Below are 23,748 nucleotides of genomic sequence, written 5' to 3'. Positions count from 1 at the left end.
TGTAATATTAATTTGAAAAAAATGTGTTTCTTGTAAATTTTAGGGTGAGCCTGGCAAAGAGGGAAAAGTCGGACCTCCGGGCCTTCAAGGGCAAACTGGACTTGCCGGTTTGCCAGGATTACCAGGAAAAGGCAAAGATGGTGAACGGGTGAGTTGAAATATCTTATACTGTATATAGAGAGAATGTTAGTGTAGCAGTTGTGGGATGTTGATTTGAACATAAGGAATATGTCCAAAAGTATGTGAACCCCCCCCTTCAAATTATTGGGCTCAGGTGTTTCTAGTGACGGGTACTGTTAATGCAAAGGCAATTGAAAGCATCAAACCTTGCAGCAACAGTTTGGGAAGACCCTTTTCTGTTCCAGCATGATTGTACCCCTGTGTACAAAGCCAGATCCATAAAGCCATGGTTTGATGAGTTTGGTGTGGAGGAACCCTCACCTCAACTCTACTGAATGGAATGCCAGTTGCAAGCCAGGTCTTCTCACCCAACATCACAACCTAACCTAAACTGTACTGAACACCTTTGGGTTGGATTGGAATGGCAATTGCAAGCCAGTTCTTCTCACCCAACATCAGAACCTGACCTCAACCCTACTGAACACCTGGGTTGAGATGGAATGACAATTGCAAGCCAGGTCTTCTCACCCAACATCAGAACCTAACCTAGACTCTACTGAATACCTTTGGGTTGAATTGGAATGCCAATTGCAAGCCAGGTCTTGTCACCCAACATCAGAACCTGACCTCAACTTTACTGAACACCTTTGGGTTGATTTGGAATAGCAAAAGCGAGCCCGATCTTCTCATACACATGACCTTCCAAATGTTTTTTTCCGTTGAATGGGCACAAACTCTCACAGACACAATCTTGTGGAACACTTTCTAAGAAAGGTGGTGGCTGGTATGGCCACAAAGGACGAGGTGGGGTGAACTCTGCATTAATGTCCATGGTTTTGTAATGGAATGTCCAACACGCTCATAAAGGTGATGGTCAGTATCCACAACCCATACAGAGTAACAGCAAAACTGTAATATAGTAAAGTAAAATCGTATACAGTGAAATGTCCACATGTCAAATATTAACACTAGTCTTTGCGTTCATTCACTACAAAGCTTCTTTATAAATAGGCCCCTGTGTGTTGATATTTAACATCTGTATCTTTCAGTATTGGCCTTTTTTCCAGGTGTTATCAGGCAGTCCTCTACTGTAAGGTAGATACGTATACAACATACGAATAAAAATCAATCGGAAATCAATAAAATATGAAGATATTATTCTGGTTAGCGACAATCTCCTTACACTCAGTTAACTTTTCTGTTCAGTAATTCCATAGAATGATACTGCAGTCAGCCTCTACCCAGCCTGAAGTGGCTGATAACCCTGAAGAATACTCACAGCTACAGCAATTGCTATGAACGTGTGCCATTGTGTTTAGGGCAAATTCCCTCCAGTCCTTTCTCTAACACACACTGTCTCTTTTTCTTTTAGGGAGAGCGAGGATTTACTGGGCCCCAAGGACAATCTGGATCGAAAGTAAGTAAAAACAACTTTCTATCATGAATTATCAAATACGTGTAGGCTTATGTAAAGCGGGACTTCAGCCAAAAAGCAAACACATTGTTTATCAGAGAAGCAGCATGGGAGCGCAGGCGGCTCAGTTTTCCTTGCCGAAAGGTAGTCTATCAGTGCCCTGAATGGGAAAAATAACAGTTCTCTTTTAGGATTAAAGCTAACTCTTTTTTTTTTATAAATTACAAAGTTTCTGCTTATTATGGGATGCCAGGAACTTATCCATGCAGACATGTGCACCAGCATTACATTACCACCAGCCTCGAGCTGGTGGTAATGGTGGTCAGCTGCTAGGATCCACCTGAGTTCCTGGTTGGATGTGCATAGAATGGGGCAGGGGAGAAGCACTCTCCACAGCCAGGGCAATCCAAGTAAAGGGCCCACCATGGGTTTAGAATTGCCATTGCCACCTGCACCCTGCTGTCTTTCCCTAGCCCTTGCCTCAACCTGCAGCCCTGCTTCATGCCCCAGCGGAACCTGCCCCTAATCCTAAAGTTACAGATCAGACTTGCCAACTTCCCCTGCCTACACTGTTGTAACATTCCAGAGGCAGTTCACTTAAAACCCTTGGCGCCAGCTGTTAAAGGGGTCCTAAAGAATGGAAGGTGGACCTCCTGGATATTTGATAACTCTGGTTGGCGGCCACATGCTCAGGAGCCCGCCCCACTGGCTCCCAACCATAAACAGTGCCCAGGGACTGCTGGTGACAGCTCCGTCACTGTTTTTGAGTGCTCCAGTGAGTGCACACTCAGCACAGAATAGCGGGCCGGCTGGCACATATATTCATACAGCCAGGATTAAGGCCCACTTGCCATGCTGACACTGGTTGGCGGCCACATGCTCAGGAGCCCACCCCACTGGCTCCCGCCCGTAAACAGTGACCAGGGGCTGATGATGACAGCTCCGTCACTGTACTTGGAGTGCTCCAGTAAGTGCAGCCAGGATTAAGGCCCACTTGCCGTGCTGACACATATGTTGTTATGCCGGCAAGATGGTGTTAAAAAGGGACACATGAAGAAAAAGCCCAGAACTCTAAATTACCGTCAGATCAGCCAATTAGCACTCAGCGTATGTGACCGCAAAAGAGCTTCTAGCAGATGGCCAGCAGAGCGGACCTTTAATGATGCACTCATCTCTTGATGGGTGGTGAGATTGGTGGCTATGGGCGACACAGACCATTGTCTTCCAACAAGTCCGACGTGTGCTTTCTCAGTGAACGAGGCCTTTTAGGACGCGAATGCCAGCGAGGAGCTCACTCGCATTATGCATGTTAAAATCCGAAGCCGCGTGAGATAAATTGGAGGGGGTGAAATGGATCAGTCTGAAGCATTAATAGGTTTAATATATGCCGAAAGTCTACAGAATGATTCATTTCCCTGACAGAACAAAGGGAGAGAAGAGCACAAACTCGGGTAATTAGCGCTGCATACAATGCGTTCATTTTTCTACATAATTGCTCCCCTGGAGCATTCATTAAAACAGTCTTTAGTTCCAAGGCCGCCATAACCAGCTAAGCATTTGTTCTGACCTGTGTATGTAATGTTGTGGACCATGTAGATAACGACTATTAGAACCTAGGCACTTGGAGTGTGAACACCAATCTGAAGAAAATTCCTTACTGACCTTTACATGTATAGAGGAATGTATACATCAGATTCAGTTTTATATTAGTCGTCTGTACACCCTACATACGAATTTGGTTTGTGTGACTGACTCTTCTTAAAGCGGAACTCCAGGCACACAGCTAAATGCACATACCGTATATGGGAGCCGTTCTACCTGTCAATGGATTTGTTTGCCTGTCCATCCAATCAGGAGATTTACACAGCTTTGCCACACAGCACAGCCCCACTTGAAAGAGTTGTTGCCTTAGGCGGCATCTCTTTGTGTCACGCGGTGGCTTCCCCCTCCCCAGCAAGAGCATCCCAGGTTTCTAAAAGCTCTCGTTGCTAGGAGCTGAGCAGGATGCTCTGTTGGTGTCCCACAGAGCTCCTGGCAACCAGTGACGTCAGTGATCAGGGTGGGATGCCAGAGAGAGATGACCTCCAGCACCCCTACCACCAAACCACCCCTGCCCAACAAACCAAATGTTCACATTGCCAACCTGCATCAACTCTACCCTCCCCCTGGTCCCCCTGCCCTCCGACCATGCACTTGGCAACAGTGACCATCTAAATAAGCTCTTAGTGAACATTTGCCAAAAGCTTGCCAACCACATGTCAAGAGCCCATCAACCACTTTACCAAACATGTATTAAAGACATGTGGAACACTATGGACATCCAGTGGGCTTATAGTTCACTCTATTACACTAGTAAACAATTTTCTAGGGGCCCCAAATAATATTCAATGATGGTAAAACTACAGACACCTGCCAGAGACTATAGACTGTAGACAAAATGAGATGGTCAGGGACTGCAGACATGCAACAGGTGATGGTCAGAGACTATGCACATGCAACAGGAGTTAGTCAGTGACTGCAGCCATACTACAAGACATGGTCAGAGACTGCAGACATGCAACAGGGGATGTTCAGAGACTGCAGACATGCAACAGGAGATGGTCAAAGACTAAGGACATTCTAAAAGAGATGGTCAGAGAATACAGACATGCTACAGTGGATGTTCAGATACTGTGGGCATGCAACACGAGATTGTCAAAGTCTAAGGGGATGCTACAAGAGCTGCACGGAGACTGTGCACATGCAACAGGAGATGGTCAGAGACTGCAGACATGCAACAGGAGATCGTGAAAGACTAAGGACAAGCTACAAGAGAGGGTCAGAGACTGTAAACACATTACATTATTAACCCTTGCAGTGGAGCTACCCCTGCACTGCAAGGTTTAACTGCTCGTTTTGGTTCAGGGAATGGAATAAAGAATATACACTCAACCGATTCTCGATCCTGCGGTGGTGTCCCCTCTCGTCTCTTCCACCACGGCGGTGGTATGTCCCTCAGCGTCCTCACATCTTGTGCAAGTGAATGGACCGGACCTTACAAAGATGTAATTATGTCAATGGGTCTTAGACCGCCAGAGCCCAAGGGAGAAGAGGGGACCAGTCTTGCAGCCAGGCAGGACTGAGGATCCAGTGAGTGTATTTTCTTTATTTGTGCCCTTAGACCAAAAGAAGCTTTCGAAAATCCTGGAGTTCCTCTTTAATGTTGTAGGTTAATGTGCAGTCATCTCCATGCCTAAATGAGGTAGCACACTTCCCTTATGGTTCTTTCTAATATAAATGCTAAACTTCAATTCATGTACCAGCATGGTGTAGAGTTCACATCAAAGCACTCTGCTTCAGTAGCTTTTTGTGCTAATTTTTTATGCACTTTGAACTGAAACGGCAGCTGGAGAGAGTGAGACCGGCCGTCTAAATTTGGGCGAAGGGAGCGGTTGGAAAAAAAACATAGACCAGCGATATGCACTGTGAAGATTTTAGAAACTTTGATTTGCACATTGTGATCTGCTTCTGTTCTGGAAATAATAATGTAAGCTTTGGAAACACTTTTTGCCAAGCTGACTGCTTAATGGAAGGGTCTGCTATTTTACCACACACCAAACAATCTCAGTGTGGTAATAAAATAAATAAATCACCATCCTCTGCATTCCTTTGGTCTGAAGTTCCCTTTGAAAATATCTCACCAAAATTAAATATTCTGTTGCAGAGGATGGCTGTAACTTTGATTTCAAACTCTGTTTAGGAGGACATTAGATTGATAGGGTGAAAAAAAGACATTGAAATAAAGTAAAAGGAGCACACAATAAAAGAGGCATCATGTGCATAAACCTTATCTAGATTTAAAGGCTGCTGGCTGTCAGTTGGACTTTCGGCCAAGCAGGTGGACGGGCGTTAGGCCATGTGGTTGGGTCACCAATTGGTTGTGCAAGTGGGCAGGCAGCAGATTTTAAGGTGAGGGTGCAAGTGTGTGGGCAGTAGGCTATAGAGGTGGGTGGGAAATAAGCTTTGCAGGTAAAGGGATAGCAGGCTTTGCAGGTGGGTGTGCAGTAGGCTATATAGGTGGGTGGGCAGTAGGCTATATAGGTGGGTGGGCAGTAGGCTTTGCTGGTAAAAGGATAGTAAGCTGTACAGGAGTGCAGTAGGCTATTGAGGTAGTAGGCTGTAGGGCTGGGTGGTAGCAGGCTTTGAAGGTAAAGGGATAGTAGACTGTACAGGTGGGTGGGTAGTAGGCTAGAGAGGTGGTCAAGCAATAGACTGCACAGGTAGGCGGCAGTAAACTTTGCAATTAAAGGGATACTGGGCTGTACAGGTAGGCAGGCAGTAGGTTGTACAGCTAGGTAGCAGTAGGCTTTGCAGGTAAAGGGACAGTAGGCTGTACAGGTAGGTGGGCAATTGGCTCTACAGTAAGTTTTACAGGTAGGTGAGCAAAATGCTATAGAGGTGGGCAGGTAGTAGGCTACACAGTTCAGCGAGCAGTAGGCTTTGCAAGTAAAAAGATAGCAGGCCATATAGGAAAGTAGGCAGTAGGCTCTGCAGGTGAAGGATAGCAGGCTTTACAGGTAGGTGGGCAGAAGGCTGAATCTGTGCACAGCAACCAATCAGCTTCTTTCTTTCATTTTCAAATCTTAACTGAAGAGAGAAACTGATTGGTTGCTCTGGGCAACTGCTCCAGATTTTGTCTGCTCCAGGATTGATAAATTTACCTGTGAGTCTTTGGTATCTTGTTGTACATACCTATAGGAAGCTAGTGAAGACTAAGGTGTAGAATTCAGACTAGACTAGAATTCTGACAGCTGAACCAAAAAAAAAATCAAAAACAAAAAGGTGGATAGTTAAGATATGATGGCACTACAGGCAAAGATCCTAATCTCAGGATCTCGCTGTTACACTCCACTGTTGTGCATCCTTCCTTATTTACTTATACTGCACGGCTCTTCCACTGGCACAGTTTAATACTCTGTACTTGGGTATATTGATGTGTTTCTTTTTTGTATTTTAGGGGGATCGAGGTTCTCCAGGTATTCCTGGCCAGCCTGGTGCCCGAGGACCTCCAGGAATAGGCATTGATGGTACTCCGGTAAGTAATTTATAATATTATTAAATTTAGGTTAGCAAAAAATGCTCTTGTATTGAGCAAAAGATCAGTTCACCCAAATTTGGGTGAATGTTGATATAAGCTTTTGCTTACATTCAGATTTTACTTCTGCCCTATATTAAGTCAATGAAAATTGCAAAAGAGAGAGTGCCAACCCCATATAATGGGAATGACAGGTGGGTGCAGCTTTTGTGCAGAGGTCTTGTCTCCAGGGTCACTGAGATATACAGGTAAGACCTGACATTCCTTTTTTGGATAAGTGCCCCTAAAAATGTAGCTATGGCGAATTTGGCTGGATCCAGTTGGCCAAGTTGAAGTTTATGGATCAAGTTGGCCAAGTTCACATTTTCGCCTTGCAGGTCACCAAGGTCATATTTAGGGATGATCTCAGGCTCAGACTGAACCTGGTCTGAATCTGAGCTCCCGCAAACCTGGAAGTGACATGGGGCAATCTTACCAGTCAGCTGCAGGTTGGAGCATTCCCCCATAAACATGCATATAAACAAAGGGGCTGACGTCATTGACCTTATAGGACCACATGCCCATATTGGGTCAATATCATTGACCGAATATAGCCATGTGGCCATGTATAGTCAATGACATCACATCATCTCATCTCTTTATTTCCATGAAGTTATGGGTGGGGAATTCCCCGGGTCATTTTGATGGGATTCCAGTAGAATGATTTTCCTTCTGCTTTTGGAGGAGTTTAGGTTTTGGACCAAACCCAAGCTCATCCCTAGTCATATTGTGCATGAAGCTATACACTATGTTCTTCTTTAGTTATAATGTTTCCTCCACAAGCTCGGTTTTTCTCCCACAAAGGAGAAAAAGTCTGATAAGTTTATTGGTCTCCCACAAAACTCACACAATTGCCAGAGCAGATTTTGACCTAGGTTCCACTTTGCTGAATTGGATTTAAACAGTTTGCAACCACTTAGTATATATTTTTCTTGCAGGGCTCGCTAGGACCTCCAGGAGAAAAAGGGGAACAGGTATTTATTAAAAAAACATAAATGTCACTACGAACTAATCCTACACTTTATTCCTCGCACTAACAACCTCAATGTTCATAATCTTACCTCCTCTTTACTGTTACAGCATTTGCGCAGGGTGTTTAAATATGACTGTGCAGTCCAATAGGCATGATAATTAAACCTACTGCACCCAACAATCAGCACCCAGCAACAGACCTACTCTGACACACCCCTTCCCTTTGCAATCCAAGTCTGTGTGAGGACACTTGTGTATGTATGTTATCTAATGATAGTATAAAAAAAAACAATGAAATATGGATTTGTAATGTAAAACATAAATTATAACCTAAGACATTATACATATTTCTAGGAGCATAACATCCTGTATGCACTCTATTGAAAGAATATAATGATATGACATTAAAAAAAAATGACATATTTTTTCTACAGAGCCTCTGCATTTAGCAAATAGACGACATTTTGGGGTTTCATGCAAAAAATTGCATGTTTAGTGTGTGTGTGTGTGTGTGCACAAAAGGGGGGGGGGATGGTGGTGGCAGTGAAAGGGTTAAATGATGGCAGCTGGGATGTTGGATCCCTTCCAGGGCTGTATCTACCAAAATGGTACCTATGTGGCAGGGGTCTCAAACCTCAAAATTTATAAAATGTAAATTTTAAGCACATTTATGGATTCATTCAGAACACGAACACGTTAAATACATTTTAACCAGTTGGAGTTTCTTTCCTTTAAAAAAGAACTATTGGGTAACCTTTTTATCCCATAGTTCTCTTTAGGGTCACGGGAGGACATATACTAACGTCCTCCTGTGACCCAAAGCTCAGTATATAGCAAGTTACAGTTCGCTGTATACTGAGAGCGCCGCAGCCGGGACAGATCCTGACAATACTGTTGAGATCCACCCAGCTGCGTGATTAACAGCTGGATCTGCCTATCTAGGGGCAGAGCCAGCTGTTCCCGCCCTCTCCTTGTTCGTTTCTCAAGTCAGTGCTGGAGGATCGGAGTGGGGAGGGGGGGGGATCGCTGCAGGGACAGTCACTAATGCAGGGAGATGATCAGGAAGTGAGCGGATCGGTGCATGTTTCTGCTCACTTCCCGATCGATCGAGCCGACCTGTGTCAGTTTCTTTGTCACAGGTCGCCTCTAACTATGAGGATGAGTGAAAATCACTCACCTCATAGTTCTCCTTTAAGTATCTTAATACCGGCAGTTTTGTGTACATTATTTTTATTGTCCCTCATTTCCATAGTGCTCTTTGTGTCTCCATTTCTATTCTGACTCCGATCGTTGTGATAGCGAAATATATCCCTTGCTGAGACCTCTATGCCTGGCCTGTATAAGCAGATATACTCACTGCGGACAATCCTCGTCAGATAGCTGAACTCGTCAATACCGATTCATTCAAAAAAGATGTTTATTCTTCTACATCAGGTTACAGCAGATGATAGGAACAGCAGTTGAACGGTTATAGTATTGTGCGGTCAGAAAATGATGCCTTTCCTCCGTACTGTGCAGATTATATGTGTGTCCTGTTACATGTGGCTTGCTAGCTTTGCCATGACACAGGAAGTACTGCACACAGGAAGAAGGGTGGGGCTACATACAGAGAGGAAATACATCGTAGACATCACAAAGAATCACAGAAAAACATGTACATTACAACAAAAGGCCACTAGATGGCAGCATAGGATAACACATGAATTTAGCTATGAGAAAATAGTTAGGCAAATCACACTATATAAATTCTAACCTATATAACAATGCTAATATTAACTGAGGCTATGCATCTCATATTCTATATCCCTATTGGGGCGGCACAATTTCCATTGTTAACCCTATGTAGTCCGAAATCTGAAAACCAACACTCTGCACTTTTAAGTCTGGTGTTGCAGTAAATGTAAAATATTATGGAGCAACGAATGCCTCCCCCAATTACCTCCCGAAGCCGTTATTTGTTTGCAGTGCTCAAACAGTAGTAAAAATCTCCTTTTTAACGAGCGTGTCGGATTATACAGAACACGGGCGAAAATCTATTCTGCTTTTATCCGGGCTCACAGTGTATATCTCCATTCTATTGTTCCTTTTGTCAGAATTCGGAAGGCAAGAGATTACATTTTCATTGCATGGAAGTAATCCAAACACCAAATCATTTGCAACTTTAATTAAAAAAAATGAATAGAAAAAAAAAAATATGAAAAAACAAATATGAAAAACATGAAAAATTATTCTAAAATGCAAAATAGACAATTACAACACTTTTTATTGATTCTTATCACTTCACTGTCAAGGTAGAGTACATTTGTGAGGCCAGGATGGGCTCGAAATCTGGCCATATAGCCTCCTGGAGATACAGAACAGTGACACACTGGCTCGTGAAGATGCAGATCAATGACACACTGACACTTGAAGATATAGAATGATCATACACTGGCACTCAATGATATTAGGGATACAGAACAGTGGCACTTGGAGATAGAAAACAAGGATACACTGACATGTTGGAGATACAGCACAGTGACACCTTGTTACTTTCAGTCAGTGACATCCCAATAATGAGGCAACCTGAGCCTGTTGCTACGGGCAGCATCTCAGTATGTCTGCCACCCCCTTTCCGTCCAGAACGTCTAAGGTTGCTAAGAGCCAGGCAGGGAAATATGTAAGGGCCAAACACTGGCCCTTAATTGCAAATACAGAACAATGACACATTGGCTCCTGTGGATACAGAGTAATTATATACTGGCACTTGGAGGTACAGAACAATGACACAGTGATTCTTGGGAATAGAGAACAATCACATGCTAGCATTCAAAGATACAGAACAATAGCACACTGGCACATGGAGATGCAGAACAATGACACATTGGCACTTGCTGAGACCTCTATGCCTGGCCTGTATAAGCAGATATACTCACTGCGGACAATCCTCGTCAGATAGCTGAACTCGTCAATACCGATTCATTCAAAAGAGGTGTTTATTCTTTACATCAGGATTACAGCAGATGATAGGAACAGCAGTTGAATGGTTGTAGTATTGTGCGGTCAGAAAATGATGCCTTTCCTCCGTACTGTGCAGATTATATGTGTGTCCTGTTACATGTGGCTTGCTAGCTTTGCCATGACACAGGAAGTACTGCACACAGGAAGAAGGGTGGGGCTACATACAGAGAGGAAATACATCGTAGACATCACAAAGAATCACAGAAAAACATGTACATTACAACAAAAGGCCACTAGATGGCAGCATAGGATAACACATTAATTTAGCTATGAGAAAATAGTTAGGCAAATCACACTATATAAATTCTAACCTATATAACAATGCTAATATTAACTGAGGCTATGCATCTCATATTCTATATCCCTATTGGGGCGGCACAATTTCCATTGTTAACCCTATGTAGTCCGAAATCTGAAAACCAACACTCTGCACTTTTAAGTCTGGTGTTGCAGTAAATGTAAAATATTATGGAGCAACGAATGCCTCCCCCAATTACCTCCCGAAGCCGTTATTTGTTTGCAGTGCTCAAACAGTAGTAAAAATCTCCTTTTTAACGAGCGTGTCGGATTATACAGAACACGGGCGAAAATCTATTCTGCTTTTATCCGGGCTCACAGTGTATATCTCCATTCTATTGTTCCTTTTGTCAGAATTCGGAAGGCAAGAGATTACATTTTCATTGCATGGAAGTAATCCAAACACCAAATCATTTGCAACTTTAATTAAAAAAAATGAATAGAAAAAAAAAAATATGAAAAAACAAATATGAAAAACATGAAAAATTATTCTAAAATGCAAAATAGACAATTACAACACTTTTTATTGATTCTTATCACTTCACTGTCAAGGTAGAGTACATTTGTGAGGCCAGGATGGGCTCGAAATCTGGCCATATAGCCTCCTGGAGATACAGAACAGTGACACACTGGCTCGTGAAGATGCAGATCAATGACACACTGACACTTGAAGATATAGAATGATCATACACTGGCACTCAATGATATTAGGGATACAGAACAGTGGCACTTGGAGATAGAAAACAAGGATACACTGACATGTTGGAGATACAGCACAGTGACACCTTGTTACTTTCAGTCAGTGACATCCCAATAATGAGGCAACCTGAGCCTGTTGCTACGGGCAGCATCTCAGTATGTCTGCCACCCCCTTTCCGTCCAGAACGTCTAAGGTTGCTAAGAGCCAGGCAGGGAAATATGTAAGGGCCAAACACTGGCCCTTAATTGCAAATACAGAACAATGACACATTGGCTCCTGTGGATACAGAGTAATTATATACTGGCACTTGGAGGTACAGAACAATGACACAGTGATTCTTGGGAATAGAGAACAATCACATGCTAGCATTCAAAGATACAGAACAATAGCACACTGGCACATGGAGATGCAGAACAATGACACATTGGCACATAGGGATTGAAGACTATGGCACACTGGCACGTGGAGATAATGAATAATGACACACTTCCACTTGCAGATATTGAACAATCACCTACTGGCTCTTGGAGGTGCAGAACAATGGCACAAAGACACTTGGGGATAGAGAACACTGACACGTTGAGGCTGATTTACTTAAGGCCAAAAGGCCGTTCACTTTGCAAGGGAATTTTCACTTTGCAGGGGAAGTTTCCCCCCTAGTTTAGTGAATGAGGTGAAGCTCTGCTGACTTCCATCTTCCTTCCTTTCACATGACTTCCTTGTATATGATTGTGTATTCTTTGCAAAGGGAAATTTCATCTCATTCACCGAGCTACAAGAAACTTCCCCTGCAAAGTTCAAATTCCCTTGCAAAGTTAACAGCCTATTAGCAGTTCAACCCCTTTCGCTCTTGTGGATAGAGAACAAAGACATGCTGTTATTTGGGGATACAGATCAATGACATGGTGGCCCTTGTGGCTAGAGAACAAAGACACACTGGTATTTGGGGATACAGATTAATGACATGGTGGCACTTGTGGATAGAGAACAAAGACACACTGGTATTTGGGGATACAGATCAATGACGTGGTGGCCCTTGTGGCTAGAGAACAAAGACACACTGGTATTTGGGGATACAGAGCACTGACATGGTAGCACTTGTTGCTTGAGAACAAAGACACACTGGTATTTGGGGATACAGGACACTGACATGGTAGCACTTGCACGGTATTTGCATCTACTCTTTAATTCATCCTTTTTCTGGCAATATTTAGGCCTAAATGCCTCTGTATATATTTCATATTTGGATGGGGAATCAATAAATTATATTGATGGTATTCTTTACATTTTACAGGGTCCTAGAGGACTTTCTGGTCCACCAGGCCCTCAGGGCCCCCCAGGACAAGATGTAAGTAACAACAATAACCTTATTTTAAATAAGTCAACGTACAACAACCCACAACTTTCATTAATATAACAGACAAAACAGGATAGATTTCCTAAACAGCTAAATTATAGTAGCAATGGGTTACTGCCCACCAGCACGGAAAGTATTATGGACCGGATTTAGAAATACCGGAAGACCGTGCGGGAACCGCAAATGCTATATGTGAATGCAGCCTCAGAGGCATCTAGGAAAATGGTGCCCTACCTACCAGCCTATTCATGCACAAAAACGCTGTGCACTACAGTGCATGCATTATGGGAAGCTTTATGGGAAGCCCAAGTATGAAGGGGCCCTGAAGCAACACAAGATGCTAAAGGTTCCATATGCAAATATAAAGGAAAATCAATTTAAGGATTTTCTATTGGATGAAGTTTGAACCACTTTAAATCCAGGAGCTGGTAGTGTGCGGGCCTATTTTCTCGAATGCTTATATTCTAAAATAACTCATCCTCTTCCCTTTTATCTTTGGATTCACAGCCAGTACTCGGAGCCAAAGAAAACAAACTGACTCTACTAATTAGGAGAAATATCTGCAATTTTATGTTTTAGAGCAAAATTATTAATGTCATAGTGTACTTAGGAAAGTCGAATTCCCCCTTATTTCCTACAGCTGGCAATTTTTATTTTAATGAATACGTATTTCTTTAATTTACACAGTAAAAAGTCTGTCTCCATAATTCATTAGATGTGATCTGAAGTCTGTTAAACAAGATTTGAGTTAATGAATTATTCCTCCCTTGTTTGCAGGGCTTCCCAGGAAACCCAGGAGAGGCAGGACCTCCAGGTGAACCGGTATGTCTTCTGCGCTACGCATTCACCATCAAATTACTGTTACTGTGCTAATTATTTTGTGGCTGCGTTATTGTGGTAAGGTGAATGCAAACTAAAAATTCATGTTTCAGTATGTTTGGCATCGTGCCTCGCTGTAAACAGTTTTCTTAAAGTGATATTCAAGTCAAAAGGTCTTTAAAGGAGAACTATGGGGGGTCAGTGTTTTTCCCCATAGTTCTCTTAAGGGTCACGGGAGGACATATACTAGTGTCCTCCCATCACCCAAAGCTCAGTATATTGCGAGCTACGGCTCGCGGTATACTGAGAACGCCGCAGCCGGGATGGATCCCGACATTACTGTCGAGATCCACCCAGCTGCATGAGTGACAGCTGGCTCTGCCTATCTAGAGGCAGAGACAGCTGTACCCACCCCCTTCCCCGTCCGTTCCGCCAGTCAGCACTGGAGGATCGGAGCGGGGGGGATCCTACAGTCACGGCTCTCTGCAGGGACATGTTAGAGAGGTGAGCGAGCGCCGGTATGTGTTCGCTCACTTCCCGATCTATTGAGCCGATGTGTGGCAGTTTCAGTGTCACACGTCGGCTCGAACTATGAGGTTGAGTAAATTTCCACTCACCTCATAGCTCTCCTTTAAGCTATTTCAGCTTATTTGAAGAATCAGCTGGTCCCCTGAGAACTGGCCCTTATATCCTGTTTTCCTTGCAGTGTCCTATGGAGCCACCCTTGTGTGCAAGTAAGCTGTGTACGTCTGCATACAGTCTGCATACAGACACAGCAATGCAAGACATTCCACTGCTGCTGGAAACTGTCCTGTCCCTTGTGATCTTGTACTGGACAGGAAGTTCAGGGAAGCGGAACTGAGAGAGTTGGAGTTATATGGAAACTTGATGACTGTAAGTGCTTGAGCAAAACTATAAGAAATACTCTGCTGGGTAATTTATTTGTTTGATCTGGAGTCATTATTGAGAGTTTAATACTACTTTAGGCAAATAGATTTTTTTTTGTATAGCTGATGCAAAGTTGAAACTTTCTTACCTGGACTTCCTGCCAGTAGGAGCACTTCCTGTTACAGGCTGACGACGCAAAGCCTCACAATCAGCAGCAACGTTGTCAGCCTTCTGTGTATTGGACATTGGGTTGCTTATTACGTCCAACAGATGGTCAGCCCAATGGCCAACTCAAGTTGCTGACACGGCAGACTGACAACGCTACTGCTAGTTAGACACGTGCAGGGCAAAAAAAAAACATTTTCTGACAAAACAAATGAAAACGAAAAACGTTTCAATTAGTTTAAAAGAAAACACATTTTTATGCGGTTTTGGATTCGGAGGCAAAGAGCCTCCGAATCTGAAACGGCTGGCAGCGCGCCTGCGCAGAATGCGCTGGTGGCCGATATGTGTTCCAGGATCACAGAAGGTGTGTTCCAGGACCATCAGCAGAGGGAATTCTCTGCCATTTAACACCAAGATATACTCAAAGATGGCGGCGCGCCTGCACAGAACGTCCGCCGGCGGCCAATATGGCCACCTCTCATTCTGCAAACGAATTTATGCATGCCCGAATATAGTTTTAGTATATGTATAAATTCGTTATTACGGATTCGGACGGACCGTCGAATCAACTGATTTTCGTTGATTTGCAGGATCGTCCACAATCCGAATGCACATGTCTAATGCTAACTGCGAGGCAGTGGTTTATTTTTGGCAGCTTGCAACAGGAAATGCTGTTACTGGCAGAATCCCCAGGCAGTGGCGTAACTAGTGACCTCAGGGCCCCGATGCAAGAATCCATTAAAAACACTCTCCTCTTTCATGTCCCCAGCTCCCCATGATCTCCCCATGATCTCCCCCTTCATGTCCCCAGCTTTCCGCTCCCGGACCCGATGTCACCTTCCTTCATACTTCCAGCTCCCTGTCTCCCCCTTCGTGTCCGCAGCAGCTCTATTCGGCACTGGGCAGCAGTTCTGTGTGATGAGGGGGCGGGGATTACACCGCTCCCACTCATTGGCTGCTGCCTGGCTGGATGATGCTTCACGCTGCGCCCGGAACAAGGTGAGGGAGGCAGGGTGAAGCACGTAGGGCCCAGGACAGGAGAAAGAGGTCCCGGGACTGACATTAGCGGTTACCGGGATAATAAATATCCTGGTAATCAGCGGTCACCAGGGGCCCCTTCCTCCTGTCCTGGGCCCCCTCCAAGTGGTGGAACTCCAGGGCACGGCCGCGACCTCTGCGACCCTGGTAGTTCCGCCACTGTCTCCAGGTGAGACATTTTTACTATTTACAATTTGCCTAAAAGCAGTGAGCAATGATGCCAAATATACTGAAATATAGATTTCTTTTTTAGTTGTGAGTGAGCGGTGAGCGTTAATTCTTAGCCTTTGCATTGCTTTATACATCATTTAGTCTATAGAGGTCATTTAACACAAGACACTGGACAGCTCTTTGGTTACTGCTGTAGCCTTGGGGCACCGGGGTCCAGGGTTCAGCTCTCACTTGGGATGACATTTTTCATATGGGTTTTCAGAAGAAGTTCTTTTACCACCCATGGACCATACTAGGGTTGCCACCTTTTCTTCAAGTGAAACCCGAGCGATCTAGCGCTGCAATTTCCTTTTTTGAGAATATAGAAGAGAAAGCGAGGAGAGGCAGCCCAGAGAAAGAGCAAGAAGAGACAGCCAAGGGAGGGAGTAAGGAGACCGGCTATAGAGGACTACAAGATCCAGCAATACATTATTCAGCAATACAAAATAAATATCAAGCGACATACAGGATGTGTTGTTCTGGGGGGGTGGCTCCCTGATGTCTCCAGGGTCTCAGGTGGCCTGTGCAGGCTCTCAGGTGGACTCTGCTGGCTCTCCGATGAGCTGTGGAGGCTCTCATGTAGGCTGTGCGGGCTGTCAGCAGGCTGTGGAGGCTCTCAGGTGGGCTGTGGAGGCTCTCAGGTGGGCTGTGCAGGCTCTCAGGTGCACTATGTGGACTTTCAAGTGGCTGTGTGCGGTCCCAGGTGGCTATGTGGGCTTTCAAGTGGCTGTGTCCGGGCTCAGGTGGCTATGCGGGCTATGCAGACTTTCAGGAGTGCTGTGCGGTGTCTCACCAGGGGTCTGGAGGCAGGCAGCGTGGTGTCAGGAAGACGTAGGAGATGTGCGGGCTAGCGCCTGTTTACAAGCGCCTGTGGCTCGCAGGAAGGCTGCCAAGGTTCCACACTTGCTGGGGACCTCGGCAGCCTTCCTGTGACCCGTGGCCTCGCACATCTCCTCTTCCTTCTTTCTGTCAAAAAATGTAAAGTGTCCGGGTGTCAGCTGGCCTAAAACCCAGACACAGGACTCAAAAACCGGACTGTCCGATGAATTCTGGACATGAGGCAACCCTAGTCCATACTATACTGGTAAATGATCTGGGTTCTGACCAGATTGGCCCTACTCTGTGTCTTCCAAGGGCAGGGACTAATATAAGTGGTTGTCTGTACTGTGCAAAGCCGTATGACATATGTATGCCCTCTGTAAATGAATACAATAGATGATAATATATGAGACATATGAACAATTACATTCTTAATGAACATCCTAACCTTGAGATGCACACAGAGAGTACAAGCCTGCCTGCTAAGTAGTTCAGCTTTCCATCCAGACGTTGCTGTGATGCACCAGCCCACCCCATCCACTTTTATCTGTTAGCTGTTAATCATGTGGGACACGCATGATGGTAAACCTGGAATAGACCTGCAGGTTATCCCGGAACACATTTGCTGGTGAAGTTGGAATATCCCTGCAGGTGACCCTGAAACACATCTGTTGGTGTAACTGTAAAAAAATAAATCAATACAACTGGACTAGCTTTATTTTTCTGGAAGACGTTTTCGCCGGTCATCTGACTAGCTTTCTCAATTCACAAGTCATTCTGACTTGACAAAGCTAGTCAGATGACCAGCAAAATATCTTCAAGAAACATACAGCGAGTCCAGTTGCTTTGATTTATTTCTTACAGATATACCATGACCTGGATGGTCCTTGAACACACTTGCTGTTGATTCTGCAACACATCTGCAGGTGCAGCTGGAACACTTGCTGATTAACTTGGAACGCACGTGCTGATGATGCCTGAAACACATCTGCTCATGGTCCTGGAACTCCCCTGCTGGTGATAATGAAACATACTAAGAAGTTTCTCACAGCCACCAATCAGACTCAGCCATACCTTGGATGCAGTGACGTGACGTGCCTTCTGTGCTGGGTGAGGCTTCCCCCAGCCAGCCAAAGCTCCACCCCCAGCCCACTGAAGCTCCACCCCATCGAAGCTCCACCCCCAGCTCGGTAACCAAGCTGTGTGGGGAGGAGGAAAGGAGGAGACAGGGAGGAGCCCCGCTGTCCCTCACTTGCTTGTCACTGCTGAGGCATCGAGATCGATGTCCGCACTGTTTTTTTTTTTGATTGGACAGCTTGGACCGATGGCGCTTTGCCATTGGTCCAAGCTATCCACAGAGCTCACGCCTCTAACACAGAGGAGAGGCTGTGACAGCTCTTGCCTCACCAAGTTAGGTTACACAAGCAGTGGGGAAGCCCGCTGGTGTGTAACCTAACTACCTGTCAAAAGCTGCATGCAGAGCCGCCTGTAATTAACAGATAGCGCTCCGTCCATGACAGGTTACACAGCGCGGAGGCTTTCCCTGCTGTCTAACCTGTTACAAGCCGATCTGAATGGAGAAAAAGCTGTCAGCTTCAGACTTGAAGCTGACAGCTTTTACCTGGATAATACTAGGGGAGACTCTGCCTCCCCTGACCACACGTCCCTGCTTGGAGGTTTACATGTAATGTGTAGTGCAGAAAACTACATAGTAGAAGTGTCTTCTCTGTCTACTGCCCTCCCACTGAACCTCAATAAGACGCTTATTCTGTAGGTGATGACATACAACTCAGATTAAGGAAAATTTAGTTTTTTTTTTAACTTTAGCACAGGTGCAGTGACTATTGGATTGCAGGAGATGTGTACTGAATGCGTTCACTTGTTCCCTGAAATTGCTTTTTGATTACAATTCAAAAGCTCACCGAAAATACAAAATGTTTTCCTCATAATGAAGTTTTCTGCAGTACACCTTCTCCCTGAGGAGCACGGCGGCATAGGGGAGGGCACTTCACATGTCCAGGCTTCTATCCGTGCTGAATAGCCGTCCCCTCCTGAGTCCTCCTATTTACCTCCCCTTATTCTGTATTCCTGCAGGGTCCGGCTTCTGTCCTCTCCCCGGGAGACATGCAACATCTTTTCAAGGTAAGCAGAAATCTCATAATGCTCCACGGCACAGAGACCTGGCTGGAATAACAATCTCTGATCTTTTCTAAGGAGAATCAGACGGAGGATGCGGAATTCATAGCAAACAACAATAATATTTATTTCAAGAACAAAAAAAGTGCAGAGCTCACTGGCCTCATGAAGTACTTGGACCACTTTATTATAAATAAACCACAACATCAAACATAATAAAATATCATTAAAGTATCACAAAAAAACATCATAAAGTGTTCTAAAAAACATCCTAAAGTATCATTTAAAAGAGAATTATGTGGTAAGTGTTTTTCCCTATAGTTCTCTTAAGGGTCACGGGAGGACATATACTAACCTCCTCCCGTGACCCAAAGCTCAGTATATAGCGAGCTACAGCTCACAGTATACTGAGACCGCCGCAGGCGGGACGGATCCCGACATTACTGTCGAGATCCACCCAGCTGCGTGAATGACAACTGGCTCTGCCTATCTAGAGGCAGAGCAAGCTGTACCCGCCCCCTCCCCCGCCCTTTCCGCCAGTCAGTGCTGAAGGATCGCAAAGGGGAGGGGGGGGATCCCTGCAGGGAGCCGTGACTGGCAGTCACCGCTCTCTGCAAGGAGATGATCGTGAAGTGAGCGAGCGATGGTATGTGTTCCCTCACTTCCCGATCTATTGAGCCGATGTGTGACAGTCTCATTGTCACACGTCGGCTCGAACTATGAGGTTGAGGGAAAATCACTCACCTCATAGTTCTCCTTTAAAACATCCTAAAGTATCATTTTAGTTAGAGATGCGCCAATACCATTTTTTCTGTATCGAGTACGAATACCAATATTTATGTTTTCGGTACTCGCCAATACTTGATTGCCAGCTCCATGCTGTTTACCGGCTCCATGCTGATTGGCTGGGAAGCCGCCTCCTTGCTGTTTGGCCAGATCAATGCTGATTGGCCGGGAAGCCAGCTTACCAGTCAGCATGTAGTCGGCTTCCCGGCCAATTAGGAAGCCGGGAGGTGGGTCATTACCCGCCGTCCAGCTTTCTGATTGGCTGGGAAGCCAGCTCCATGTTCCCCTGCGGCACTGCCGGTCAGAAGACATCTCCTTCTGACTGGAAGTTTCGTTACCGGGGGTAAGTATCAGAGCATTTGGGCGAGTATGAGAACAGGAGAGCAGTGAGCAGCACAGTAGTGGCATCACCAAAGAGTCAGAGGCAGCAGGGCCTTAGATGATCTCACACTGCCGACATACAGCAATGAAGCTATAGACACAGGAGTGCCTAGGCACCCTCACATACCATGAAGTAAACTGATATTATTTAGGAGGAACTCCAGGCAAAAGGTCGATTTTTCAGGCACAATTATTAATTCTAGGTGCTCCCTATGCAAATCTTCCCCTTTTGAGTTCACTTCCACTTTAAAGCCCATATGAGATTTTAACGATGAGGTTTACATACACTGCAAGTAGAATGTCAATTTTTGCACTGCTACGGATTGGTCAGCACATTTTGTTTCTGCTGGAGTGTTATTATATATTTATATGGGTGTGTGTTTATAATAGGGCAGAATAAGTGTATTTTTGTCACGTCTGGTGTTCTTATCTGTATTTGCCAGCAGATCGCAGCCAGCTGAGCACGCTAGATGAAGCGGTGTATGCATCTGCAATTACACAGCGTAGTTTAGATCTGGCTCCATCTGCCATGTGTACCTGTAAGGTATGAAGCAGATAACTGAGCCATAGACATCAGGTCACTTGCTTATCCTCCAGTCAAGCAAGTCTCAAATGAACTGCACTTCCCATTGCTTCGCCATTAGTTACAGGAACCCAGTTGCCTCCAACTGCTGGCGGACTACAAGTATAAGCATGCCTCGGTTATTTTGAAGTTGAAATACAGCATAAGCAAATATTGTCCTCATACAATAGCAAAGTGTATCCTTTTTTAATCTGTGAGCTTTGTGTATTTCTGCCATACCTGTGCAGTATTCCAGTGTGACACTTGGAGCTTCCTGTGATAAAGACCGCTCACTGCTTCTCTCTCCTTAGGCAGGGTGGTTGTAATAAAGACCAGACTGCTGCTCTCTCTCCTTGTGCAGGGTGACTGGTCGTTTCTTCGCCCCCTCCTGTAGTTTTCTGTAAGCAGCCTGTAGTGGGTGGATCCTGCTGGGCCCCAACCCGCAGCTCTGCTCTCTGCACCAGCTATTTTAAAGCACACCAAGTAATATCTAGGTTTCCAAAGCCATTAGGTGTCAAAAAAATGGATTCCTATCCTATGTAAGTGTTGAGGAATATATTTAAATGAGATTTTGTGTGCCCTAAGTTCAGATTTAATGATTGTGTTTCACTCCTATTCCTGAAGGATGTTTGCAGAGACTGTCCACAAGGTCCCCCAGGGGTCCCGGGAATACCCGGATTTAAAGGAGATAAAGGACTCCGCGGACCACCAGGAAGAGACGGTATCGATGGTAAAAAGGTATCGTACAATTCTGTATAGATTACTGAAGAGGGGTTTTCCTGCTGAACCTAAATCTCTGGATAATTTCTCAGGGTCTGCTGATTGTTGACCCATGATTTATTTGTTGCAGGGTGAGCCTGGCATTGTGGGCCCTCCTGGTCCAACTGGCCTTGATGGCATGAAGGTGAGTAATATTAAAAATTAGAGGTGCACTGGAAAGAAAAATGTCAAAACTGAAACGAAACCGAAAAAAAAAAAAAAATGTCAGGCCGAAACTGAAACCGGAAATGTTTTTTTATTTTAATTTTTTCAAATTGTTTCAAATATTTTATTTATATTTATTTTTTATAAACCTTTTAATGTTTTAATATTTATTTTTATTCATTTTTTATTAAATATTTTTTCTTTTTTACTTTACTTTTAGGGGCTTTGGGGAAATATTAGGGCTTTAAACAGACCCCTGATATTTCCCTTTTAGAATAGAAAACAGAGTCCTCAATCTCTTTTTCTGTATCCCCTGTTATCAATGAACAGGAATCCTCTATACTGAGTGTTCCTGTTCATTCATAACATGAGGACAGAGTGTGTTTACTATAACCACAACTATAAATGAACAGGAGGTGATGTTGATCACTTCCCATTTATTCCTAATTGAGGATATAGTAATAATACTCTGTCCTCAATTATCTACAAACACTCAGCGATCACTGATCATCACTGAGTGTTTGAACTCGCTCTCCATTCTGACAGTGAGCTTAGCCTCCTGTGACAGCACTGCAAGCTGTCTCCGCCCACACCGCCGCTCTCCCAATCTGTGACAGGAGGCTGAGCTGTGTGGGAGGAGACACGCCGGACGCTTACAGCGCTGTTTCGGCGGCCGATATATCAGTGCATCCCTAATATGAATTCTAAAAAAGTTGTTGTCTTTAGAGTGAAATTCTGGTTCCCAGACTTCTGAAAGGGCACACGTCAATAAATTATTTTAGTTCAGTTAAAATAACATCAACATGTACCCTAACAGCATGTTGTAGAGATGGACCCTTACTGTCTTTGTGGAAGCAATTATCTTTGCATGTCTGAGACAACATTTTCCATTCAACCAAACTCATTTTTTCTGCTGATTGTTGAGCTATAGCTCTGACTCAGCAGGGGGTGTGTCAGACCTCTGCAGAGAGACCACTGCTTCCCTAGAGATACCAGAGGTCCTTCTCTGCAGCATGTTGGAAGGGGACAGGCTTTTCTACTCATACTGTGGCACGTTCTAAAGGTAATACACTGTCAAACTTTACGCACCATTTGTTTTGATGCACCTGGATGGTGTATAGCTGATTTTAGGGATGCACCGATACCCTTTTTCTGTATCGAGTACCGATACTTATCTTTCAGTACTCGCTGATTCCGAGTTCCAATACTGGTACTTCCGCTAGCATGGAGCCGGCTTCCTGGCAATCAAGAAGGATGTAATGACACGCTGCCCGGCCTTTTTGATTTCCTGGGAAGCCGGCTCCCTGCGGCTTCCCGGCTAGTCAGCATCGAGCTGGGCAAACAGTATGGAGGAGGCTTCCCAGTCAATCAGGAAGCCTTGCGGCGGGTCATTACCCGCTCCCAGTTTTCTTATTGGAAGGGAAGCTGGCTCCATGTGAAGCTGGCTCCATGTTCCCTTGCGGTTCTGGTTTTGGGGGTAAGTATTGGAGCATTTGGGTGAGTACAAGTATTGGTATCAGTGCATTCCTATATGATTTAGGGCCTGTTCACACGACGTCCGTTTTCTGTGCTGACCTGATCCGTACACTCCTGCACTAAATATGCATCCCAATGTATCCCTATGTGTTTTATGGGCTACAGTTCTCACGTGCACAGTCCGTTCAGGTTACGACAGAAAAATACTGCTTGTCACATTTTGTACGGTCAGGAAATGGTCCGGAAACGCAAAACACATCAAAAACGCGTCAAACGCACTGCACTGCAGCTAACATACTGACAGCCCCACTCCAGCAAAAAAAAAAAAAAAACTGGAACGCATAAAAAATGCGGCAAAAACGCAGCAAAACACATAGCACTGCGTCTGCTGATCCGGACCTGATACTCAATTGAACAGGCCCTTAAACTGAAAGTATAAGTGGGCTCTAAAACTGACTGAAAACAACTATAGGCAAATATGTTATAGGGTGAAAAACATTTTCTTTAACTGCCTCCGGGCCGGCCGTAGTAGAAAAACGGCCGGCCCGGAGCTCTCTAGATCTGAGCGGGA

At 44.7% G+C, this 23,748-nt stretch overlaps 1 protein-coding gene across 1 annotated transcript in view; it reads left to right on the top strand.

Annotated features, from left to right (window-relative positions):
* The window catches only part of COL22A1 (collagen type XXII alpha 1 chain), a 217,865-nt gene that overhangs the window by 157,261 nt on the left and 36,856 nt on the right, over positions 1-23,748 (top strand). The window contains exons 39-47 of the mRNA XM_018562709.1: positions 44-148; positions 1,493-1,537; positions 6,531-6,608; positions 7,586-7,621; positions 12,911-12,964; positions 13,751-13,795; positions 19,007-19,054; positions 21,402-21,515; positions 21,628-21,681. Coding sequence (XP_018418211.1) covers positions 44-148; positions 1,493-1,537; positions 6,531-6,608; positions 7,586-7,621; positions 12,911-12,964; positions 13,751-13,795; positions 19,007-19,054; positions 21,402-21,515; positions 21,628-21,681 — 579 coding nt within the window. The remainder of the gene's footprint in view (positions 1-43; positions 149-1,492; positions 1,538-6,530; positions 6,609-7,585; positions 7,622-12,910; positions 12,965-13,750; positions 13,796-19,006; positions 19,055-21,401; positions 21,516-21,627; positions 21,682-23,748) is intronic.

This window comes from Nanorana parkeri, unplaced genomic scaffold, assembly GCF_000935625.1.
Source record: "Nanorana parkeri isolate BGI_ZX_2015 unplaced genomic scaffold, ASM93562v1 scaffold593, whole genome shotgun sequence".
Classification (NCBI taxonomy): Eukaryota; Metazoa; Chordata; class Amphibia; order Anura; family Dicroglossidae; genus Nanorana; species Nanorana parkeri.
Note: the sequence above shows the minus strand (reverse complement) of the source record. Positions and strands in the feature narration are given on the sequence as shown.